Below are 17,047 nucleotides of genomic sequence, written 5' to 3' on the forward strand. Positions count from 1 at the left end.
GGGCGGGAGCCCGTTCCTGCCTCGTCCTTGCGCCCCGCAGAGGGATTTCTGCAGCATCCTTCAATAACTGTATATATAGATACATACATATATTTGCAGATGGATCTATCTCCATCTGCGGGGCCTTGTGTTTGTATATGGGAATCTCACGTGTTTGGTCAGAATTGCTGTAAAATCTGTGTAAGTGGGGAAGGTGCGTGCTGGGTTTGTGAAACCCCTCTCACAGACAGGTGTTGCATGCACCTGTACGATCTCCCCCTTTGCCAGCAGCAGCAGGTACGGAGCCAACTCCACGGCATGCAAATCTACTTGGCAGCCCCAAGAGCAAATCCCTGCTCCCAAACTGGTGTATGAAGGGCCAGGGGGCTGCAAGGGCTTGGTGTGGGTGTAGGGGCTGCTCCGTCTTGGGGTAGCAATGCCTTTGAGGCTTTGGCTCCCTGGTGGAGGCTTCCAGCCTTTTCCTGCCATCTTCTCTCACCTAAAGGCTCCTAACCATAACCCTGATTCACTGTGGGAAGGGCAGGAGGTGGTGCAGCTTCCTGGAGGTAAGTTTCTCTGGAACTGGCTGAGTATTGTTTGATAAAGCAAAAGTTGTAGAGAAAGAACATTTTTCTAGAGAAAGATTTGTTTGGGTTTTTTTTTTTTTTTTTTTTTTTTCTTTTTCAGTCAGGCTGAACAGTACCAATGTATGGGTACGCTCCTGCTGTCTTGATTCCTAGGAAACCAACTTGGTTATGCCAGGGCTGACTTCAGGCCTAGGCAAAGCTGTGGTTTTAGCTGTAAATCAATACACTGGAAAAGAGCATAGCCTGAGAGACCCAGGCAGCAAAGCCTGCCTGGCAAGAGCTGCAGTTTTGCTTTTCCTGGCTTCCCTGGCCTTGGAAAGCCCCAGATCCCGGGCTGTCGCAGACGGTGTCGCAGCTGTCTGTGGAGTGGGCTCTTCGCTCCCCAAGGGGACTTTGCCAACATACGTGGCCGTCCTCTCGGGCCACTGGACACCATTTCCAGAGTGATGCTGGCGCATCCTCTGGAGAAGCCTAAAGGCTCCATCCACTCTGTCACAGCAGTGTCCCTGCTCAAATCCATGCTCCAAGCCTGTGGCACCAACGGGCCACAAAACAACAGCTTCATACTGCTGTCCATTCCCTAATAGTCGAGTAAATCCATGTCTGCTCTTGTAAGAATCAGTTAGAGTTTGTTGGGGCCAGAATTCCCCAGGTTTTTAGAACTGTCTGGGTAACCATTGGCACCATCTTATTGTATCTCCTGCTGAGCAGAAAGGGTGATTAGTGGAGACTCCTGTGTTGGGGAGGAGTAAGGAGAGGTGACAGTGGAGTACATTGGAAATGGCTCTGTTCACAAACATTCTGTAAAAGGGGCGCAGTTTGCTTTTGGCATCGCTGGGCTGCAGCAGCCTGGGCAGAGCTGCTGGGCTTTGTGTCTGCAGCCTTTCTCCCCTTGCCTGCACTGCTGGGTCCTTGTGTGGGTGAGCCCCAGCTGCCCGAGGGGTTTTACAGGGAGCCATTGGCATCACTGTTTTGCGTCTCTTGCCACCTGGCAGTGCAGGGCATTGCACCGCCGTGACAGGTCACAAAGCCTGCCGCTCACACCAGCCTCCTTTGGACAGTAATTTGGGGAGGGATCTGTCCCTGCCCCTCACCAGTTCCTCCCTTGTGCCGTCCCACTGCTCAGGCCCCCAGCACTGGGTCTGTGCTGGGCTCTGCCTCCTGCTCTGCGTCTGTGAAGTCCCAAGCCCTCGTGTAGCTCGGTGGCTATCCCAGGGGCCGAGCAGCGCGGCTGAACCCGGAGCGTTCTCAGTAGCAGCCCCTGGGAATGCAGGTGTTGCTTGGTAGGTGCCACGTCCTGGCCACCCAGCAGCACGGGCCGGCCAGTGCTGCGCAAACAAAGCCTCCTGCTGTCAGCTAACAAATCAGCTGCTGGTGGCTCTGGGTGCATCCAGCAGGAACAGGTTTGGTCACCACGGAAAACACTGATCCTGCCCCAAACGTGACGCAGTGCAGGCAGCTGGCGCAGAGGTTGCTCACGCTCTGTGCACGCGGGCAGAGGGGTTTGCCTGCTGTGCCGGAGCCTTCCTCCTCTCCGGGCACACCGAGAGCTGAACGTGTGGTCTGGGACAGAGCATGACCACAGGGAAGGGAGCTGGGGAGATCGGATAGATGAACCTGCAGGGTTCTGAGAAACGTAGCATGGACACCATCCCTGTCCCATGGGCTCAGAGCTGGTGGTGAGCTGGGGCAAGGTGCTCCTGCCCACAGGGGAAGACTCTCTGGAGGCTGCTTGTCCCCAGGGTAGGTTTTGGGCAGTTTCGGTGCCAACACCATGGTCCCTCGCAGTCATCAGTGCAGTAGGGCATCTGTCACCTGCCCTGCTGGATGGGCTTACTGCAAAATGCAGCTGGTCACAGCTCATGGTTTTGGGAGGCCCTGCCCAGCACCTTCCAGTCTGTTTCTGGGGTGGGCAGTTGGGAGGTATCCATGGGATTGGGGCAAGCCTGGAAACAGACCTCTTCCTCACACAAACCTGTTTAAAAAGAGGCATCGCTGTTGATGAGCTGGTAAGTGGCTCCGGGAGTCACAGGTCTTTCTGTGGGACATGCCGTGCCTGCAGGGTGCCACGGGGTGCTTTGGTGTGCTGGTGTCAACACACCCCCTGCCCCACTGCTCAAAGGTCAGGAGTGCTGGGTTGTGGTGAGTGTTTTGGGCTGGGTGGGACAGCAGTTCCCTGAAGCACCCAGGCAGCTCCCCTTGGTGAAGGATCTGGGTGTGCAGGTGCATCCTGCACGTGGCATTCAAACACCTCAGATCCTTCCATGTGGGTGAGAAGCCTCATCAGGGCTTTAAATGGTTTAAATAAAATGTAGTTTACAGTCCACATAACAGAGGTCTGCCTCTGGCAGCCTTTGATGCATTAATCATTGAGATGGGACATGGCAAGCATGGGCTGTCCTGTGGTAGCGGCTCCAGGCTTGGTTCTTACCTGTGCCACTGGACCCGAGTGCTGGGCTGCCCCCAGCACCGCTCTGACCATGCTGTTTTCTCCGCAGCAGGCAGGCAGGGACCGAAGTCGGGCAGAGCCGGGCACAGCGGCAGCAGCGGGAGCCCCACACCGGCACAGGGACCATCCTAGGACTGCATCCTCCTGACATGGTAATTGGGACATTATTTTCAGCAGCCAGGTCCAGTTAAGCCACCTGTTCCTCTTAGGAAAGAATCACTCTTTTTAAGCTCTAATAAAGCCCCCTCGCAGCTCTGAAGGCGAGGGCATGCACAGCCCAGCCTGTTCTTGCCTGGCTCTTGTGCTGTGCCACTCTGCTGAGGCTCGCCAGCCTTTCTTAGGGAATGGGGAGGGTGAGTGACAGGGAGGATTCAACCAGAGCAAAGGCTCTGCCTGGGCTGCACTGGGCACTGCGCTGGGGGAGAGAAGCAGCATGGCTTGGCTGCAGGTTAGAACAGGTTCTGCTTTCTCAGGGCGTGGGACCACGGTGTTTTCATAGGCTCATTTTACAGTTTTTTAGAGGGAAATTGCCTGTAGTGCAAGACCAGTTCAATGATAAATGTGAGGAAAATGCTGTACAATTGGGGGTGTCTGAGGAGGGAGGTTTTGGTTTAGTTACACACACACAGAAGAAATCAGAATTTATTACATACGATAAATTATATTTTGTATTTGCCTCATCCCTGGCAGTGTCCAAGGCCAGGTTGGACGGGGCTTGGAGCAACCTGGGATAGTGGAAGGTGTCCCTGCCCATGGCAGGGGGCTGGAATGAGATGAGCTTTATTGCTCCCTTTCAACCCAAACTATTCTAGGATTCTGTGATAAAAATAAATATAAAAAATATTTACAGCAGTATATTCTATATAGATGATCTATATAAGTAGACTTCAGAATATGTAGATAGTGTATAATATATTACATGTATTACATCAGTGCATATTATATTATACAATGTATACTAAAATATATATATATTGCCAATGAGACAATGCATATTAAATACATTATCTACAGTACATAATACCATACATGCATTATACCTAATTACTGATACATTACAAATGTTGATGTAATGAAACACTTGTCTGACAGGAGGTTTTGTCAGCTCTACAGCTGGGATTTGTGTGCTGTGGAGGGCAGAGTGTAGGTGCACATATGTGTGCACACCTGGCATAGCCACTATACATACATATTGTACAGGGTCTAAAATACTGTTATTGGATGTATATGGTGCACTGAATATTCCATGATGCATGTTATATATGTGCAAAACATTACATGTTCATTATATAATGTTATACAGAATGCATACATTTCTGACACGATTTACATCATTTTCTTATATACATTTTAAATAAAAGTATACTTCATATAGATGCACACAGTAGTACAGTTTGTAAAGTAATGCTATAGTTTATGTCACGATATGTACATATAGCTAAAATATATATTAGGGATGTGTGCATATGTAGATATATACATATAATGTAAAGGTAATATGTTGTATTTATGTAACCTATAACCCATTTTTGGATAAAATTATTATCTTTATATTCAATATTTAGTATTCAAAACCAGGTATTAATAAGATAAAAAATATAGTGTGTATATGATATAATACATTGTACAATATATAATGCATATGACATTATATACCTTGTATTATACATAGATTACATATCACAAATTGCATATATTATCCTTAATGTAATTATGGATACACATTGTATCTGTGTGAATTTAATACCTGTAATATAGATTCTAGCTAATATAAACATATAGACATGCATAATATCAAATGCTAGATATATAATTCGAAATATTGTAGCATATAATATATAGAACATGAGATACCTAATGTATTCTGTTTAGTTATAGAGAGCATGTTAATAGGTATAGGAATAAGATAATACCTATACAAATGCTTGTAAAAAAATGTTTCTTAAGCTGAAGGAAGGTATAATTAGAGGGGATACTGGGAGGAAATTCTTGGCTGGGAGGGTAGTGAGGCCCTGGCACCAGTTGCCCAGAGAAGCTGTGGCTGGCCTATCCCTAGAGGTGTTCCAGGGCAGGTTGGACTGGGCTTGGAGTAACCTGGGATAGTGGAATGTGTCCCTGCCCTTGGCAAGCGTGGAATGAGATGATCTTTAAGCTCCTTTCCAACACAATCCATTCTGGGACTCCATGGTAAGTATAACCTAGTCTGTATACTATTTAATTTAGTAAATGATTCTTAATGCCGTTTGTGTGCCTGCTGCCACAGCTGGAGGGGCAGGGGTGCCTTGGGCGCATGTTCCTGTCCCAGGCTGGCTTCACCAGCACCACTGCAGCCCCTTGGCTGGGGCTGTGTCCTGCCTGGCGGGGCCTCGCTGCCCCCTGCCCCCATGGGTGCCAGTACCAAGCTGTGCTGGGCACCGAGCTGTGCGGGAGCCGCGTGCCCTTGGCGCTCCGGCCGGAGCCTGCCCGGCGGCCGCCTGCTGCCGGGAGAGCGGGGACACATGGCTGTGCCAGCCCTGGTGAGGGGCACCGCCTGGCTCAGAGCGCTGCCAGCGCAGCCCCTGAGCAGTGACCCCTGGTCCGCAGAGCAGCTGGCCCCCCGCTCTCCAAATCCACACCAGGGTGGTGGTGGTGCTGCTGGGCCTGGGGAAGGGATCCTCCCTGGAAAGGTAGTTGGAAGCTGGGTTCCCAACACTCATTAGTGTGTGCAGTTACTTCTGCAAAGGGAGCTTTGTCTGGAGCCATCTGGATTAACTCCATTTCTGGCTAGAGCACCTGAAAGCAATTTAGAGATTTCCAGGTGTCTTTTCAGACATCATCGTGGCTGAGTGCAGCCCCCTGCATTTGCTTAAGGAATGTCTCTCGAGTAGAAAATCGCCATTAGAAACCTCGTTTTTAATGCCGATGCGGGTGGTTGGGCCATGAGGCATCGCAGGGAAGCAGGTTATGGACAGTGGCTTCTGGGGGCCGCAAGGGTCTGTCACTGTGCTTGGTGCCTTGGGCAGGGCCCCGCTGGCAGGAGGTGCCACCCTGCAAGGGCCCGCGGGGCGCGACTGTGGGTGCCCCGTGTCAGTCACAGCGTGAACTCCTCAAGAGCGCTCCAGTCTGGGAACGCCGCTGCCAGCTGCGCACCCAGCAGCCGTTCCTGCAGCTGCGGCCCCAGCAGAGAGGGACAGAACCTGCGTCCAGCAGGGACTGTCCCTGCCCCCTGTGAGCCAGCCTGCACACCCAGGCAGCCGCAGCAGCCAGGCCCAGGCAGCACCACCGGCATCACCAGAGTTTCAGCCCCGGCGCCTCCCGCCCGCTGCCGTACACACCACACAGGTACCACTTTTTATTGCTCTGGGCAGAAATTTTATTGTGAGCAGGGATTTATTAACTTGGTGAGGGGTAACAGAGTGGCTTTGTCATCCAGTTCAGGGTGCAAAACCACAGCGGAGTTTATACAAATTACTAGTTTTTGACATCAGGAAAACATTATTTTCATCACTGTTTTAATTCTTCCCTGAATTAGAGATACATATTGCTCTAAGGAGAAAGGGCTCCTTACTCAGAAGGATGCCTTTGAAATTGTTTCAGACCAGCTATTGGATAAGTAGCTAGTGGACAGGCAAGGCTGTCTGGCCCTGAAAGTGAAATAAATTAAAATACATGTTTTATATTCTAGGTTCCTTCACTGACAGAAAATCAATAGAAAGCAAAACCCAACTGTGAGGCAGAAAATCAAACCAGCTGTCCAAGCCCGCAGCAACGGAAGCTCCTTCCCGCAGCTGCACCAGGTGAGTTCCCATCGGGCACCAGGGCTGAGGTGCTGCCCCTTGGGCACAGAGCACGCAGCAGAGCCCAAGGGCTACCTCGGCATCACTGGTCATGGCGGGAACGTGCCCCACAGTGGCCCCTGGCCAGGTGCTGGCACTCAGGCAGACAGACAGCCATAACACCAAGTGTAAGTGCAAAAACAAGTCAGGGCCCAACGGGGCATTTCCCAAAAAACACAATCCCTTCACTTAAAGCAACTCCCATTCCACTGGGAGGTGTGCGTTGAGTGCCAGGAGCAACCAAGCAGCAGCAGGACAGGGCTCTGTGGCTGCTAGATCTCAGATTTCTGTTGCTTTAAAATACTAGGGATTTAACTATAAAAATTTTCACCCCATTAACCTACAACATGTGTAGACCAAAACACATCAGCTACTGCCAACACGAGCTCTGCTCACTACAGCAGGTGCCGGGAGGACACTCTGACTCCTCACAAGCCTTTAGCTGTGTTGTCCTCTGCCTAGAGACAAGTCACAGCCTGCTGGGACAAGGTGAGGGGTTGCCCAGTTCTTTACACTGTGCCGGGAAGGGGTCATGGCAAAAGCATGGCTTTTTCTCTTCTAAGAGGATTTGCTTATTTTTGTTTCTCTAGGGAGCAGTTCCAGTGCACAGCCATGGCACACACCACGGAACGGCCATGGCGCTCCCGCAGCGGGACAGCACCGACTGGAGAGCTCCTCCCTCATCCACATGTGCTCCAGCAGGGAACATCTGCTACCTGGCTAGTCATGGGAAAACCTCTATTTAGAAAAAATTCCCTTATGCACAGGTAAGTGCTGCCTGGAACGACTACAGCAATACTCTAAGGGTACGTTAAATAACTGGTTTCAGTGCTGGTTCACAACCTCTGGCTGTGGCACCTGCAGCCAGGGGCTTGGGGCCCGCGCTCACTTGGTGCCAGTGCAGTGGTGATGGTGACACAGGTGGCACCCAGTCCCCAGCTGTATCTGTCCAGACTGGGGAAAGGCCGGTACACAGAGCAAACCCTTTGCCTGGCCCCTTCAAGACATGTTCACCCAGAACTGCCTGTTCTGATCTGTGCTCAGGTGCCCTGGCCACAGCTCTGTGCTCCAGGGCCTCAGCTGGATGCCTTGCTGAGGGCACTGGTGGAGCGGCGGAGCTTCCCCGAGACCCTGCTCCTGGAGGCACGTGGCAGCGTGGGCGAGGGCGGCTCTGCCAGCTCGACGCCGATGGTGACAGTGAGGTCAACACTTGCACTTGTGGTGAGGCAGCCTGGAAAACAGAACAGGCAGGGAAAACCCAGGTCAGGACAGAAGAGCCTGTGTACCTCGGAATAAGTGTGTGGCACAGCACTGCCCCTCCCTTCGCCTCTTCCCAGCTTCTCTTGGGATTCCCAGCATGAGGACTGGCACACAGCTCTCCCTGGAAGGTGCCTTAACCTCTGGAAAAATCCTAAAGAATCACAATTTCTTCCACTACATAACAGGTACCCTTGTTTTACTGGTGGCTTATGGCCACCACTGGGGAAGGGTCTCGGGGGCGGGGGGGCTGTGGGTATGCAGGGTTATGCTTTGTTGTTTAGTGGAGTCACCTGTTGGTTATTCCCTAGAGGCCAGGCCTGCCCAGGCTGGCTGAGGGGGAACAGGTGAGCACATGGTCATTAAATGAGACACTAATGACCAAAACCAGGTGCAGCTGCTGCAAGGGACCCACCCTGCCCTGCTGCTGAGGGCTGGACCTGTCCCAAGGCATTTCTCGGGGGAACACTGTTTCATCAGCTCCCTCAGGAAACAGTATTTTTAAACCATGTTGCAATTCTCTCCCGAAGTGTACACAAGTTTTTTATTACAGGTAGGAGGGAGGAACAGCCTCGCAGCCAGGCAGGGAGAGCACAAGGACATTCTGAGCCCACTCCAAAGGTGGGCACTGGTGGCACCCCCTCTCAACTCCTAAGGGATGGTTGTGTTTTGCAACACAGACCTACTTCCAGGGCAACAAATGACTCCGTTCTCAGCTGTGTCTGGACAGGCCGTGGCTATTTAATCCTCCCTTCACCTTTCCTAGCCCAGGTAAATCTCAAGCGTGCACAAAATGCCCCAAAGCACAGCCAGGGCCTTGGCTGAGGCTGATGTCCCTCGAGCATAGATGAGCAGGGCACTGTCCTTGCAGGACAGGTGGGGACATGGCCATGGGTCAGTGTGGAAGCAGGATGAGCCCTCGGTGGCTGAGGACAAAGACTCACCCTGGCTCTCTGCTGCACTTCCAAGGTGAGGTGTAACCTGTCCTTTTGCTTGAGCAGCTCTGTTTGAGTGACTGAAAGCAGCACAGCCCCAAGTGTGAGTCCCCTCCGCCTGCCTGCAGCCCTGCGTTTGCATCTCAAAGACAGCCCGTACTGTACCAGATTGGTTCTTTGAGACAACCGACTGAGGGGAAATAGCACATTTTAAAAAGGTGGAAAGTGTGACTTAGCCTGTAAAGGCATTTTCTGTGAAAAATGTGGAGCTGTCAATTTTGGATTAAAAACAAAACCTGTGGTGCTACTGGCTGGGGACAAAAGTGTGGGGGAGGGAAGGGCTGTGAGGGAGGTGTTGCATTTGACATTCCTGCAGTGAGGCAGAATGGCAGATGGTCAAAATAATACCATTTTCTCCAAGAGAACAAGCTGAACCAAATTAGAAATAAATAATTACCATACATGGATTGTGGGAGTTGGTATTGCATGTGGGAGCCATTGCAGCATAACCACATGCGGATCGCGGGAGTTACCATCGCATGCAGGAGGCGTGACCGTACGCGGATCGCGGGAGCTATTGCCGTACGCGGATCGCGGGAGCGACTGCCGTACGCGGCTCGCGGGAGCTATCGCCGTACGCGGATCGCGGGAGCGATTGCCGTACGCGGCTCGCGGGAGCGACTGCCGTACGCGGCTCGCGGGAGCCATCGCCGTACGCGGATCGCGGGAGCTATTGCCGTACGCGGCTCGCGGGTGGCATGACCGTACGCGGATCACGGGAGCTATTGCCGTACGCGGCTCGCGGGTGGCATGACCGTACGCGGATCACGGGAGGCGTGACCGCACGCGGATCGCGGGTGGCATGCCTGTACGCGGATTGCGGGAGCTATTGCCGTACGCGGCTCGCGGGTGGCATGACCGTACGCGGATCACGGGAGGCGTGACCGCACGCGGATCGCAGGTGTTATCTTCGCACGCGGATCGCGGGAGCCATCGCCGTACGCGGCTCGCGGGAGCTATCGTTGTACGCGGATCGCGGGAGCTATTGCCGTACGCGGCTCGCGGGTGGCATGACCGTACGCGGATCGCGGGAGCTATTGCCGTACGCGGCTCGCGGGTGGCATGACCGCACGCGGATCGCAGGTGTTATCTTCGCACGCGGATCGCGGGAGCCATTGCCGCACGCGGCTCGCGGGTGCCACGACCGTACGCGGATCGCGGGTGTTATCTTCGCACGCAGATCGCGGGTGCCATTGCCGTACGCGGATTGTGGGAGCTATTGCCGTACGCGGCTCGCGGGTGCCACGACCGTACGCGGATCGCGGGAGCCATTGCCGCACGCGGCTCGCGGGTGCCACGACCGTACGCGGATCGCGGGTGTTATCTTCGCACACAGATCGCGGGAGCCATTGCCGTACGTGGATCGCAGGTGTTATCCTCGCACGCGGATCGCGGGAGTTATCATCGCACGCGGATCACAGGAGGCATGGCCGTATGCGGCTCGCGGGTGTTAGCATCGCATGCGGATCGCGGGAGCTATTGCCGTACGCGGATTGCGGGACGCATGACCGCATGTGGCTCATGGGTGCTATCATTGCACATGGGAGGCATGACCGCACGCGGATCGCGGGAGTTATCGTCGTACGCGGATCGCGGGTGCTACCATTGCACACGGGACGCATGACCGTACGCGGATCGCGGGAGTTATCACTGTACGCAGATCGCGGGAGGTACCGCACCCGGGCAGCGTGACCAGACACGGATTGCGGGCATTATTATCGGACGCGGGAGGCACTACCGCACGCGGATCGTGGGCGGCATCGCTGTACACGGATCATGGGAGTCAGAACTGTGTGGCATTTGTGGGAGGCAAGCGCTGAGTGCATGAGGCAGGACTGCACACAGAGCACGCGGGGCACAGGAGGCAGAGCCAAGGAAGTGTGAGGCACACATGGGGCACAAGAGGTGGAGCTGAACATGGAGCAGAGGCAGCAAGGGAGGAGGAGGGGAAGGAGAGCTGTTAGTGATGAGGCACAGCAGCAGAGGAGCCTGCGGGAAGCATTGCTCTTACCTGCGGCCATTACTGTACCGAGAGCATTAACACGCTAATCTAAAGGGAGAGAACAAAACCATGTCAGTGCAGGACCAGAACTCTGTGACTGCTGCGCTCGCACCAACCCGACACAGCACGCCCCGCTAAAGGCCGGAAGGGGAGCCCCCCTCGGCCCTCAGGGACCTGCAGAAATACGGACCCACACGCTTCCTCCTTCGGCCTGAGGACTGAAAGAAACAAGAGAAGGAATGTTGGCAAAAATTGGAATGAATAATTACTGTCCTTCAGCTTTTGCCAAACCTGCTGAAGTGGGATGGTGGCAGCTGCTTCACGCCTCAGCTCCACCTCCAGCACCATTCGTGGTCACACCATTTCAAACTGAGTAAAATTTGAAGCTTCACGGAGACCTAACTCTGTGACACCACAGCCAGGTTAAGCCCCCAGGAAGTGAGCAGCATAGCAATCCCAGTGCTACATACATTTCCCAGATGGGGAAGTCCTTGAGTGCACAAAACCTGTCCATGAGCAGTCACACACCTACACTCAGACAAGACACACACACACTAGAAGGCCTCTCACAGGTGAGGCTGCTGAGAGAGCATTAAGCTTTTAAAACTTTTTTTTCTTGCAGGAGGGATTAAAAACAGAGTTAAGAATATAGATAAAAGCACTTGAAAAGCAGGGTTACCTTGCAGGAAGCTAGAGAGAGATGGTGTATTGCATCTCAAATCCAGTCCACAGAACAAACCTGGTTCCTTCCCCAAGGCAGGTTCTCTAGGAACGGCCTTTTACCCACTGCTCATGAAGCAGCTGAACACCCCTGAAAGCAAGGGTGGGTAAGACCATGACCTACTGTAAGGATCCTGATGATTGGTACTTGAGAAGACCCGTGAAGTTTTCACATAGGCTGTAACCTGTTCCAGCCCCCCATTAACCTTTCAGCCAGGATAGGTCTGTGGAAATCTTTGTTTTCCTTCCTAGTAAATGCAAAGGTAATAAAATTCCAGAGAGAATCATTGTAGTAAATGTGCACAGCATTCCTTCTGTGTCTGTCCCAAAGACAGGCTCAAAGTACACTGTAAGCAGCATCCTGAGCCTGTGTGGAAGAGCCCATGGACAACTGAAGCTGGGTTAATCAAAGCCACACACATCCTGCAGTGCCCTGAAAAGCTGTAAGTGACACAGTAAGAGAATCTGACACTAGAAGTTAACCAGGGGCAGAACTGACCCTGTAACAGCACCCACAGCTCCCAGCTCAGGTGGGAGTGCCTGGCACCACTGCAGGCCTCCACGGTTTCAGGGACTTGGAAATAAGCCTAAAATGTACACATTGAAGTTTAATTACTCACAAGTTGGAGCAGCTGCTGATTAGTTCTGCAAGGCTCAGCCTCAGCCAGGGGGACCCCACCAAGTGCTGGGGGTTATGTTGGTGTGACAGGCAGGGAAGCCTGAGCCCTCAGCACACGGCCACAGGGCTGGCTCTGCCCCGGTTCTGCTCCGCCTCTGCTCCAGGTCTCTGCTGGCGCCTCAGTGCAGAGGGAAAATGGGAAGGGGCCACATTGCCTGGAGCCTTCTCTCAGCTGACAGCTCGAGCAGCTGGAGCTGTCACCTGGCAGAAGAGACAGCCCCATCAAACTCCTATTTTCACCCATCGCAGTGCTGACTGCTGGGATGAGCCCTCCCTCACCACCTCCTCTCCCAGTAGCCAAGGGAGCGCCCTCTGAGCCAATCAATTACATGGAAAAGGCACGAGGCCAGGCTGAGACCCCTGATGTGGCTCTCGCCCCCTCACTGTTGGCGATCCCAAGAGAACACCAGGACTGAGGGGGAAGCAGTCCCAGCACCTGCCCAGCCTTGGGGGACAAGTTTGGACTGTCCACCCTCAGTGGTGGCACAAGGGATGGCCCCAGCACACTGAGCAGGCAGCCACTTCCTTAGGGCTCTGTAAGGCTCTGGACCCTCCAGAGCCAGGCCTGGGCTCCTGGGCATACACCTGCATCAGCCTGTTCAGCCACAGGAGCTGGAGGGGGGACAGAGCTGCTGCCCCCAACGCTTGGTGGTAACCATGACCCTGCCCTGCTTAATGCCAGACCATTCCTGACCCTCACGGGGACACTCAGGCAAGGAAACTATGGACAGAGCACTGATAACCAAGAGCACACGGGCAAGGAGCAGCTCCCAAATCCGCTGGTGCCACTGCAGGAGCTCCCCAAGGGCAGCCCAGCTGGGACAGGCTCCAGTCTGCTGAGGATGAGGAACTACCTGGATTAAGCAGGGGAAGCCAGACAGGTCCCTGTGCCTCATCCTGAATAGTCCTCACAGGGAACAGGGAAGAAGAGAAAGCCCTGGAGTGCTGCCTCCTGTGGTAACTCTCCTGGCTCCTCTGCTCCACTCAGCTTTTCCTCTTTGTTCACTGCCTGGACAACCTCCACAACAGCACCACAGTGTCCCATCTCACCTGCTGAGCACCACGCCCGGCAGACCTCACACATGCTCCATGCTAGCAACAATTCCCTGTGGTACAAGTAACCAGGACAGTCAGGAATTACCTAAATCCCACATATTAGAAACAAATTGTTCGCTTTCAGGCAACACTGACACACGGATCAAACCCTACCCTTGGCACACACCACATGTGCTGTGATATCGTGTGGCACAGCTACTCAGTTTCAGATGTGTATGTTTTTAATATTTCCAGGAAAATAGGCAAAACTATTATATATGCATACAGAACCTGGACACAGATCTGACAAAACACCCTACAGAGCTTAAAGGAAAAAGGTAAAAGGACAAAAACCCCAAGGTAGTAAAAAAAAACCCAGAAAAACCAAACCAAAGCAAAAGGAATCCTTGGCTCAGTTACTGTTACAAAAAGCATCAGTCCTGTTTAAAACAAGAGTTACTCTGGGTTTGGTTTTGATTCTGTCACAAATATATTTTAAAATCTACATATCCAATTCAAATAATGCTTTTGCTTTAAAGTGGGAAGGATAAAGCTCAGCACTGAACAAAAAGTGGTTTAAAATAAACCAGAGCTTGTTTGCTGTACATTCAGATATTTCCTACAAGAACTTTACGCATGTAAAAGTCCAGAGACAAAAGAAAAGCATGTGTCACCTTTGCAACAAAAAGGCTGCAAAATCTCGGTTTTATGTAAATCAGCAGGCACAGCTCCCGAGGCTTTAAAAGCAGGGAATGCTGAAAACCTCTACAGTTCCTTGACTCAAGTGTTGCTCCTGGGCAATGCCATAATATTCATTAAAGAATCCATTTATCAACAGATACCACATGTCCAAGTTTTCCAGCAGTTTTTCTGATGCTCCACTGAAAAGGATGCTTTAAAAACATTAAGCTGGAATGCAAGAATCAGAGATGCTTTCCCTGCCCATTCCACACTATCCATTAGCAACTAAAAAAGCCAAGATTTACTCTATATCCTCCCTGATAACGTTGAGCTTTGTGCTTTATTTTCCAAGTCATTAGCATGCACAAGAATGACCTCATGGTGAACAGATGCACTTGGATATGGCAGTGATTAGATCAGTCCTCTCAGCAGTCAAGTGTGCCCCGTTCCCATTAACCCCTGAGGTGCCGGCGGCAGCGCTCAGCTCCGGGGTTCCCTGGAAAGCAGGAACCTGCCCTGTCGAGCACAAACCCCTCGGACAGAATTCCTGTGGTGGGAAAGCTATGACTAGAGAGTTATCCTGGAATATCTGGCTCCTTTCACTTCCCAAGGTTAACACCATGCTTCTGGCTGCTGATCTTACACAAAAGCAGCCCCAAGCCCCAGAGAACCCCTCTGAGCCACAGAGGCAGTTGAAGTCGGGGCACTGCTCTGCCCACTTCTGCTTCACCAATTTTTTTGAAGGACACTCAAGTATTTTGTTGAATAACTGTTTCTGGTTTTGGCTGAGGGAGCGAGAACAGCAGCTTAAAGCCTGTCCACTAAAAGGAGAGAAATCTGCAGAGGGAAAGGATGAGAATAATTCAATAGTGTTGGATTATGGAGGATTTCCTGGGCTGCCTCTCAAACCCTGCCTAATTAAAATACAGCATGTAATGCACCAGTTTAACAACAAAGGGCCGTATTCCCAGCTTTTGTTCCTAATCTGCACATCCCCTAAATGAGTTCGGGGATGGCCATTCTGCCTACACGGCTGCACTTTCAACGCTGAAGATATCGGGCCTATCTATAATCCATACAGGGAGTTTAAGGCTCTGCGCCTGGAAACAGCAAAGGAGATCAGCTGGACCATTTTCCTGCAGAAAATGCAGCACCTGCAAGACTGGTGACAGGGAGACTAAGCCAGAGCAGGAAAACCACATCCCACATGAGTCTGGGGGTGTACTCCATGGGGCAGCATCAGAAAACACAAAAACATCCAGTTCCAATAATTGCATCGTAGTCAGTGATACCCCAGTAACATGTCACTGAGAGCTGTGTTTGATTTCTCCTTACTGTGTTAACTCCTGAGAACGCCCTGCACTGTGATAAGCAGCACCCTTACTCCCTGACCCTCTCTGCTGCACACACATGCATTCACAGCACCAAAACAGGATCACTCTTGAGGGGCATTAAAGAATCAGATCAGATGAGAATTAATCCTAAATTTACCTGAGCAGTTTATGCTCGGCAGGGTCAGCAGTACCAGCTGGCTTGTCCTGCCACCTGCGCCAGCTCCATGCATCCCACAGAATCATCAAGGCTGGAAGAGATCAGCAAGTTCAGTGGCCACCCCAGCACTACCATCATTGCCCCGAAATCACATCCTGACTCCTCCTGAACATTTCAGATATGGGCATCCCAGTGCCTCCCTGGGTAGCCTGTGCCAGTGCCTGATCCCTCCCTTCAGGGAAAAGTGCTTCTTTTTGTTTACTGCTCCCTGGCTCATTTTTTCTGTTTCAGAATGGAAAGATGCCCTCTGTATTCCTAAGTGGCAGACAGGTGATGCCTGCAGGTGCAGGACAGGTGGATCTGTGTGTGGAGCAGGCCTGGCTGGGGAACAGTGGAGCTGCCGGGGCTGCATCCAGCCTCCCTGCTGACTGCTGAGGGGCATCTCATGGAAAACACATCCCCATGGCCACAGCTGACACTGTCCCTGCTCATCACTGACTAAACAGGCAGGAGAATCAGCAGGTAATGTGAGGAGACTCTCTGAAGTGGCGATTCTGACACCAGAAGTCATGGCTGGCCTCCAGTTCACGAGCAGGAAATTAATTCTGAGGCTCAGAAGTCTGAAAATTGGGACCTGACTGGGGCAGGCTTTGCACTTGAAAGCAAATAAAATAATTAAATCATACCCGGGTACTCCTGATTTAACAGTGTTCTGAAATGCTCAGCTACTGGGAAACACTTTAACTGTGCTTGGCATACACAGCTTGTCCTTCAGAAAGTGGGGCTGCTGAGAGGTCTGCCCTGCCGAACCACGTGTGATGCAACACTGTGTGCTCAGAACAACATGAAAATGAAACAGAACTATGCACAGAGCAAAACGTTTAAAATAGATCACTATATCTACATTTCTACTTGCTGATACATGGACAGATAAACGATTCAAGTGCTAACAACCAGCCCTGGGCACGCGCCGTGCTCCTATTGAAACGGGCGATTTTTTTGTCTCAGACTTTTGGCAGAGTGTATAAAAGAATTTAATGCACAGCTGTTCTACTTTTTAATGTAGGAAACATTAATCAAAGCTTTAAGTTATAAGCTCTCCTAGCGTTGTTTAGTATTCCAGTTCAGCAGAGATCAATAGATCCATCCCGTGTTCCCTGACGCCTCTCCAGGACGCAGAGGCGCGATTATGTAAATGGCCCCGGCTTCCTCCCCTCCTGCCAGCGCTTATCTCCAAAGCCTTCTGCCTGCTGCTCCTGGCCACCACTGCCCGGCCAGCACAGGCCTCTTATCTCCTCACAAAGCTCCGAGCACGCCAGGATCGGAGCCAGCAACGCTAGACAATGCTGCACGGCTG

At 52.1% G+C, this 17,047-nt stretch overlaps 2 protein-coding genes across 5 annotated transcripts in view; one reads left to right on the forward strand and one right to left on the reverse strand.

Moving 5' to 3' along the window:
• The window catches only part of CFAP61 (cilia and flagella associated protein 61), a gene marked incomplete at both ends in the record, with an annotated part of 88,035 nt that extends 84,888 nt beyond the window's left edge, over window positions 1–3,147 (forward strand). Inside the window, one exon of the mRNA XM_082299550.1 lies at window positions 3,065–3,147. Coding sequence (XP_082155676.1) covers window positions 3,065–3,147 — 83 coding nt within the window. The remainder of the gene's footprint in view (window positions 1–3,064) is intronic.
• A 3,202-nt stretch (window positions 3,148–6,349) lies between these two features.
• Window positions 6,350–17,047, reverse strand: part of RALGAPA2 (Ral GTPase activating protein catalytic subunit alpha 2) — a 93,765-nt gene continuing 83,067 nt past the window's right edge. For 3 of the 4 annotated variants that reach the window (XM_082303458.1, XM_082303457.1, XM_082303456.1), the window contains 2 exons: window positions 11,094–11,132; window positions 7,961–8,061 (listed from right to left, as the gene is read on the reverse strand). In XM_082303458.1, the coding sequence (XP_082159584.1) occupies window positions 11,128–11,132 (5 nt within the window). In that variant the 3' untranslated portion in view covers window positions 7,961–8,061; window positions 11,094–11,127. Of the gene's footprint in view, window positions 8,062–11,093; window positions 11,133–17,047 lie in introns of all 4 variants that reach the window. The other variant, XM_082303459.1, reaches the window with a different exon arrangement.

Source organism: Coloeus monedula, assembly GCF_965178545.1.
Source record: "Coloeus monedula genome assembly, chromosome: 2".
Classification (NCBI taxonomy): domain Eukaryota; kingdom Metazoa; phylum Chordata; class Aves; order Passeriformes; family Corvidae; genus Coloeus; species Coloeus monedula.